Raw genomic sequence first — 8,461 nt, 5'->3', positions numbered from 1 at the left:
AGGAGCCAGCTGAGGTGGCTTGGGCATCTCTTTCGGATGCCTCCTGGGCACCTTCCTAGGAAGGTGTTCCAGGCATGTCCCACCGGGAGGAGGCCCCGGGGAAGACCCAGGACACGCTGGAGGGACTATGTCTCTTAGCTGGCCTGGGAACACCTCAGCATTCCCCCGGAGGAGCTGGAGGAAGTGTCTGGAGAGAGGGAAGTCTGGGCATCTTTGCTTAGACTGCTGCCCCCGCGACCCGGCCCCGGATAAGCGGAAGAAAATGGATGGATGGAAGATCCAGTGTGTTATTTTAGTGTTTCCTTAATGTTTTCAACAGTGGATATGGACATTGCCATTAGTTATTCGGGACACTTTTCAGATTTTCTAATCTCTGAGCTGCAGCGATGCTTAAAGGAAGAACAGAAACTCTGACATTAAAACAACCTTTTATTTGAACAGGACTGTGATATTTCATTCTTGACAAGTTCAGTCATCACTATGATGTTTGATGATTTCAGAAGTCAAGGCCATTTCACTATAATGACCGATGCCAACATGCACTTACATTACTTATGCCGTTGGTATACTCCTATTTTTATCTGGCTGTGTTTTGCAAAACTGTCTGGAAGCTGCAGAGCTGATGAGGCCTTCCAGGATATTCACCTGAAAGAAAAGATGCAGAGATACACTTTGATGTTGGGAGCGGAAAAACGGGGGGGGGGGGTAATCGGGCGAAGGCGGGGTACACCCTGGACAGGTCGCCAATTGCAGGGCCAACACACATAGACGAACAAACACGCACGCACTCCTATGGGCAATTTAGAGACACCAATCAACCTAAGCTGCATGTCCATGCAAGCACGGGGAGAACATGCAAACTCCACACAGAAAGGTCCCAGGTGGGGCCCGAACCTGGAACCTTCTCACTGTGAGGCAACGGTGCTAACCACTGTGCCACCGTGCTGCCCCCATAACTTTTTATCTTTTCTTTTTTTTTAAATTATTGTTATGACTGTGGGGAGATGTTATTAGTAGTTCAGCCAACATTTATTTAATCTTCATAGCCACAGTGTGTCCACAGAGTTCCCTGGCACCCCTAAGCTTTTGCTTATAGCCTCTACCTGGCAACCCATTCCAGTTTTACCTGGTTGCTCTCTCTCGCTCTGAGGTTCTTCAACTGGTAGACAGTCACATGTCCAGCGCTGTCTCCTACCAGGATGCAGTCTGACTGTGTGTGAAACAGCAGGGACTTCATGGTCACACCAGGTGCAGCAGGCTGCACAATGACTGGGTCCAGGCTGTAGGTGGGCCAAAGCATATGTCACAGATACAAACAGGGTGAAACTGAGTAAGACAGAGAACAGAACAGACAGCGTCTCCCTCAGTCTGACTCACATGTTTGCACTGAGGTCCCAGATCTCCAGCTGCCCCTCTTTAATGGCCCCAAACACAGTGGCCCACTTTGGGCACCACTTGATGTCGTACACTGCCCCCTGGGTGGAGCTGAAGCCTAATACAGGGCTACAGTGGTCCTGCTTCCACAGCTGGATGGTCCAGTCAGAAGAACAGCTCAGGAACAGTTCAGGACTGAGTGGACACCATGCGATGCAGTTCACAGGACACTGAGAAGGAGCAGGGTGATACTGTTCAGTCAACCTGTGGCAGGGAAAAGCCCACTGCAGTAACAAGCTCAGCAACATCAGAACTCAACAAAGAAGAAGATCTAAAGATCTAAGATGGCCCAACGCAGTGGGTGCTTTGGCATGCACATCTACCTGTAGCTGTAACTGGTGAGATCTTTCCAGTTTGATACATCGAGTCTAGTCAGAAGGAATGCCACCACTGTGCTCATGGTGTGCTTGTACATCACTGTGCGAGTGCCAATAAAATATGTGATACAAGCAGTACACTTGATCTATTCACGAAGGACACGTTACAGGTTACCTGTAAAACTGGTCTAATAAAAGAGTAGCAGCATCACTTGCATGTTTAGAGGAAACAGCTTAAGGATTAGTAAGCAATGCAATGTGGGCCAAAGAACAAAGCATGTGAGCGGAGCGGGCGGACTTTGGACAAAGTGCAGAGTGGCTTTTTTTTAAAAGGGACAGAGCGTTGGCCTGTGTCCCACTCCAATTTCATTCCAGTACTGTTCACACCATGAGCCTGAAGCATGACCAAGCCTGACCCAGAATGCATCTGTGTCTTGAACAGTCATCCAATACTTTCAGTCAGAAATCGGCCATTGTGAGCTCAATAACAGACCTCCTTAAGTACTTTAAAAAAGAACCTGGAAGGTCATACAGGTATACTGTACATTTGTATTTAATTAGGCCCACTGCCTCGCTGAATTTTACACAGAACATTTTGTGTTATATTCCTTGTTACACAGGAAAACTGTAATTTGAAATAAATCATTCCTAACTGGAAAAAAGCTGTCATCGTTCATTAGTTCTTTGGGATGTCAGGCTACAGTTTAAGATAAAAGTTAGATATATGAAGATTATTTCCCCCTTTTTTGGAGTGAGTGGGTGTGATCTGAGCAGAGCAGGATGCAGTCCAAGTTGAGCGCTGAGCAATAATGAGGAGGGTAGCCTGGTGTAGCTCTGAGAGGGTGAGCGGAGAAGTACAAAATTCTCACCGCTCCACTCCGCTCATATGCTCTGATAAAGAATTATAAATTTTACAAGCTCACACTTGAAGAAATGAAATATGACCTTCTCAGGTTAGTGTGGAATGAAAAGCAAAGGCCTCGGATCTCTAAGCCAGCAGTGGTGGCGTTTATCCTAAAAGACTTACAAAGTGTTTCCTGTAGGTCTGCAGAAACTGCTGACTGTTAGAACAGGAGCACTTGTGGATGAGACCTTCCCATGTACCAACCAAGTAGAGACCGGAGTCCTGCAGGAGAGACGCGGGATGACAATAGAAGCAGTCTTGTATGAAGTCAAAGAGAGAAACACACAACCTGTACACCTAAAACCTGCCATATAAAAATCTGTGCACCTGTGTCAATTGTCCACGACAGTAATTATTATACAATATGTAGCTTCACAGCCACATTCCTCCATTAGTGATATACTGTAGATTTCTACAGCGACATGATCGACTGTAGGCTCAGCTGAAGCCTTTCTAAACTCTACTGATACGCTTTTACAGACTTACTAATGGATGGAAGTCAAAACACAGACCAGGAGTCAGTTCTGACAAAACACTTTTCTTTTCTGTACCGTTCCCTCCAGCCTTCTTCTTTTTGTTATGAACCCTCTCGAGCTTCATCAGCTCTGACAAAAGATACACAATTGGTATGAACAATAATGCAATAATAACAATATGCCTCATTTACTATCATTTGTTCTGTTAGATTAAATGAATTACTTTATGTTAGTGCTGTTATACAACAAGTCTGGGAATGGGTTACTTCTGATTTCATGTGTATTCCTACAGTTTATCACTCCCCACTTCAAGCTGAACTGACAACGCTAAAGCCAGTTGCTGAGGACAATACCTGTGCAGTTGAGGTCACTGATAAAGACAAACCACTTGCAGATCCTGCCATCCGCAGACACAGAGGACAGAGATTCGACCTGTTCCTCTATTAGGCTCAGCTCTGTTTGAGTCCACCTCAGCTGCCACACTGGACCCAAGTGCTTATCGGGACACTTACTGCACATAGACACACACACACGCAAAGAAAAAAGAGCAATAACGTACAGTATGTAGGGTGTTTATTTTCTGTGTATCACGTAAGAGCTGCACTGGCCACACACACAGCCCTCACCTGCTGCTGATAACATGCGATATGTTGATTTGACTCTGTACATTGTAGACAGCAATGGTGCCATCATGCATCCCCACAGCCAGCTGACTGGGGTTGTTGGATGAGAAGTCCAGAGAAGTCACAGCACTGTCACAGTGGATGACACGCTCAGGCCACTGCAGAGGAGACACATGACAGCTGAAACTCCCAGATGAACTAAACTCTTGTTGAACATTGTGAGTTACGGCCAGATGTCGGCAGCATTTGGCACTGGAGCATAATGTCTGGAAGTAAATAAAAGGTCCAAATAAAGTCATACCATAAGGTTTTTGAAGGACCAGCAGCACACCAAGCCTGGTTTCTGGTTACTGGAGTGAAGCTCGCCATAACCCACAGCCAAGAGGTCCTAGCAGAGAGTGCAGAGCACAGGCACAAAATAAGTCTTAGTTACGCTACAGGCATCAAATTGATTAGACAGAGTTCATTCTAGGTTTATAACTTATTAAGCAAAAATGACTTGTAGAACCATAAAAGTGTCAGTATTTGCCTACTGATCAGAAAGGGTTACTAACTGTGTTAGTTGGCTTTGCTAAAGATTCATCTGTAATTGCCTGCTAGACAACTTTGATGTTGTGCGTGGCACAGTATTGCTCAGCTCTCTCACTTACCACTACGAATATCTGAATGGAATTTTATTTTCTGCTGGTCAAAGCATTACAAAAAGGCCATGTCAAACACTCAAAACCAAACAGTATGGCTTCCAAACACTGTCTTAGTTAACCTGGATAATCCACAGATTTCATTGTCAACAGTTATTCAGTAGAGGGGCTTTCTGGGTATGATCCAACACAATCTGGATACTGTTTCTGGAAAGACACATTACTCCTTTCTAAATCTACCTTTTTGAATGCTTTGAGCACCAAAACTTTTAAAGAACAGTGATGACTAACATCTGTTCTCATCTGTAATGACATATTGCAGAAATGATGGAGACCTGTATTCAGTTTTTCCCACATTGCTAATGTTTAGTCAACACCATTAAATAGACATCCTACAATACTGACAGCTGTGATAAAACACGGGTCTACAGCAACAGCAATTGTTTCCACTGACAGTAGAAGGTGTGTCTGGGTTACCAGGTTCTTCTTGTTCCAGGCCATACTGCTGACACTGCGTCCTCTGCTGAGCTCACAGCTAAAAGCCCACAGACACTTCAGAGCTGGAGATCTAGAGTTCTCTATATCCTCCTTTCTCTGCTCCACTGTCCCAGGCCTCACTGGACTGTCTGGGTCTGACACGATCATTGATCACAATCACACAAGGTTGCACGGCAACATTTATGTGTATATGGAGGACGGCATGACGTGCTTCCAAGGTGAAATAAATGTGAGCTGAGTTTACCTTCTAGTACAGGCAGCTGTCTGTAAGCAGCCAGCTTAGGTTGGAAGGCGTTTCTAAGGATGCTTCTCTCCATTACTAGAAAGCAGTGTTGAAATTTTTCTGATGACAAGATGAGCTGCAAGTCTGACTCAGCATTTAAACTGCTCCCAAAAACTCCCATGTCTTTCAATGAGCTAGCAGCAGTGGCTGAAGGGAAATACAAGATATTAATACATACAGTGCCTGTTGTTGCAAAACTATCTACAATAAACTGCAAAAAACTGCAACCCCTCATAATACTTCAGCGGTGACTCATGACAGGAGGAATAGAGATGCTGTGCATATTGTCTGAATGATACCAAAGTCAGCCAGTGGTTTCATCCTCCTCTTTGCACAGAGGTCATGGTCATACAGGTGCTGGTCATATAATTAGAATATCATCAAAAAGTTGATTTATTTCACTAATTCCATTCAAAAAGTGAAACTTGTATGTTATATTCATTCATTACACACAGACTGATATATTTCAAATGTTTATTTCTTTTAATTGTGATGATTATAACTGACAACCAATGAAAATCCCAAATTCGGTGTCTCAAAATTAGAATATTGTGAAAAGGTTCAGTATTGAAGACACCTGGTGCCACACTCTAATCAGCTATTTGACTCAAAACACCTGCAAAGGCCTTTAAATGGTCTCTCAGTCTAGTTCTGTGGGCTACACAATCATGGGGAAGACTGAGCACATTAATAGAGAGGCGAAGGGAAGGAAAAGATGTGGTAGAAAAAAGTGTACAAGCAAAAGGGATAACCGCACCCTGGAGAGGATTGTGAAACAAAACTGATTCAAAAATGTGGGGGAGATTCACAAAGAGTGGACTGCAGCTGGAGTCAGTGCTTCCAGAACCACTACGCACAGAAAGACATGGGTTTCAGCTGTCGCATTCCTTGTGTCAAGCCACTCTTGAACAACAGACAGCGTCAGAAGCGTCTCACCTGGGCTAAAGACAAAAAGGACTGGACTGCTGCTGAGTGGTCCAAAGTCATGTTCTCTGATGAAAGTAAATTTTGCATTACCTTTGGAAATCAGGGTCCCAGAGTCTGGAGGAAGAGAGGAGAGGCACAGAATCCACGTTGCTTGAGGTCCAGTGTAAAGTTTCCACAGTCAGTGATGGTTTGGGGTGCCATGTCATCTGCTGGTGTTGGGCCACTGTGTTTTCTGAGGTCCAAGGTCAATGCAGCTGTATACCAGGAAGTTTTAGAGCACTTCATGCTTCCTGCTGCTGACCAACTTTATGGAGATGCAGATTTCATTTTCCAACAGGACTTGGCACCTGCACACAGTGCCAAAGCTACCAGTACCTGGTTTAAGGACCATGGTATCCCTGTTCTTAATTGGCCAGCAAACTCGCCTGACCTTAACCCCATAGAAAATCTATGGGGTATTGTGAAGAGGAAGATGCGATATGCCAGACCCAACAATGCAGAAGAGCTGAAGGCCACTACCAGAGCAACCTGGGCTCTCATAACACCTGAGCAGTGCCACAGACTGATCGACTCCATGCCACGCTGCATTGCTGCAGTAATTCAGGCAAAAGGAGCCCCAACTAAGTATTGAGTGCTGTACATGCTCATACTTTTCATGCTCCTACTTTTCAGTTGGCCAAGATTTCTAAAAATCCTTTCTTTGTATTGGTATTCAGTAATATTCTAATTTTCTGAGATACCGAATTTGGGGTTTTCATTGGTTGTCAGTTATAATCATCACAATTAAAAGAAATAAACATTTGAAATATATCAGTCTGTGTGTAATGAATGAATATAACATACAAGTTTCACTTTTTGAATGGAATTAGTGAAATAAATCAACTTTGTAATGATATTCTAATTATATGACCAGCACCTGTATATTGTCCAGCAATGGGGGGAAATAGTTTCTCAACATTCTAGGTTCCTCCAGTGTACCTTTACCTGTACTGGTTGTGCTGCCCACTGACATGCTCTGCTTTGTACCTCTATCAGTGTCCACAACAGCCTCTGTGTAGCTGGCCTTCTCTGGTTCAGGGCTGTGCATGGTTTCATCCTGTTCAGGGCTGCACAAGGTGTCATAGATGTCCCAAGTGGTAACAGTGGTGGCTGTGGCAAAGGGAAATGCTTCGTCTATTTTCAAAAACTGAACACTGAAATACTGATTCTACTGTGTCTACAGTAGACTGAAAAACTAATTCTGCTGTAGGTTTAAGTTTGTGGGTACAGTACAAACTAGAGCTGCAATGATTTGTCAATTAACTGATTTGTATATTGACAGACAATCCATCTGCAATTGTTCTGAAAACTGATTAATCTCTTAAAATCAGGCTGAAGTTAAATTTACCAGATTACATTATTCATATTTATGTTTGCTGGACTGTGAAAACGTTTGTAGGACACTATATCAGATTACACACATGCATGCCTGTGCACGTGAGTCCTTTGTAGTTACCAAGATCAAAGATGAGAAACTCCAAAGTTAAACAGCATTCATCCATGTTCATTCACTTCAAACCTGTATGATCTGATTTTGTGGCCACTGGGGGCAGCAGAAACAAGCTACTCATCAGCTAGTCTCTGGGAACATCCCAAGTCTTTTCATTGTGTCTTAGTCCCATGTATGCCAGATGCGAAGAAAATATACAAGGAAAAATGTGAGGAGAGAGGAATCGAATAAACATGTTATAAGGGACAGGATACACCCTTTCCTCTGGTCCTTCATCTGAAGTGTCCAGTCACCAATTGATTTCTGGTAGAGGGCTAAAGACTTCCACCAGGGACAGTCTCATGTATCCTCACTCATGGCTCCTCCAGCAGCGTCCTTGGCCTTCAATCCTCGCTCCTCACAGCAGATATGAGAGTCTTGTGGCGTCCTTAATCCTTGCTTGACCTAAATGACTTCAGGGTCAACCGAGGATCAAGGAAGGAAGAACAATCCTATAAAAGAGTTAAGATGCACCCACTTTGTCTATTTGCTATTTTCTGCTGAGCAGGTAGCATACAGTACAAACAGCTTCCCTCTGTGGCTGAAAAAACTATGACAGCACTAAGAATGAACAACCAACACAGTGGAATTGTGGGCAGACAGCTAAACAATGGGCTGGAACTCATTATAAAATTCTGAAAAACTGGAGTATTTCTTAACTAGCACACCCCACAGGCCGCTGCGAGGGACACGGTCAAATGCCTTCTCCAGGTCCACGAAACACATGTGGACTGGTTGGGCAAACTCCCATGAACCCTCCGCCACCCTGAAGAGGGTATAGAGCTGGTCCAGTGTTCCACGGCCAGGACGAAAACCGCATTGTTCCTCCT

General features: G+C 44.2%; 1 protein-coding gene across 6 annotated transcripts in view; it reads right to left on the bottom strand.

The window, feature by feature from the left end:
• Positions 1-411: 411 nt before the first annotated feature.
• The window catches only part of dnai4 (dynein axonemal intermediate chain 4), a 19,146-nt gene continuing 11,096 nt past the window's right edge, over positions 412-8,461 (bottom strand). Inside the window, exons 7-17 of one of the 6 annotated variants that reach the window (XM_020619588.1) lie at positions 7,088-7,252; positions 5,138-5,323; positions 4,873-5,027; positions 4,056-4,142; positions 3,758-3,912; positions 3,485-3,642; positions 3,142-3,260; positions 2,779-2,877; positions 1,378-1,604; positions 1,127-1,280; positions 412-645 (exon numbers count right to left, since the gene is read on the bottom strand). In XM_020619588.1, coding sequence (XP_020475244.1) covers positions 553-645; positions 1,127-1,280; positions 1,378-1,604; positions 2,779-2,877; positions 3,142-3,260; positions 3,485-3,642; positions 3,758-3,912; positions 4,056-4,142; positions 4,873-5,027; positions 5,138-5,323; positions 7,088-7,252 — 1,598 coding nt within the window. In that variant the 3' untranslated portion in view covers positions 412-552. Of the gene's footprint in view, positions 646-1,126; positions 1,281-1,377; positions 1,605-2,778; positions 2,878-3,141; positions 3,261-3,484; positions 3,643-3,757; positions 3,913-4,055; positions 4,143-4,872; positions 5,028-5,137; positions 5,324-7,087; positions 7,253-8,461 lie in introns of those variants that run through there. The other 5 variants (XM_020619589.1, XM_020619590.1, XM_020619591.1 and 2 more) reach the window with 5 other exon arrangements.

The sequence above is a fragment of the Monopterus albus genome, unplaced genomic scaffold (genome assembly GCF_001952655.1).
Source record: "Monopterus albus unplaced genomic scaffold, M_albus_1.0 scaffold223.1, whole genome shotgun sequence".
NCBI lineage: Eukaryota > Metazoa > Chordata > Actinopteri > Synbranchiformes > Synbranchidae > Monopterus > Monopterus albus.
The sequence above is the reverse complement of the archived record's forward strand: the minus strand, read 5'-3'. Positions and strand labels throughout refer to the sequence as shown.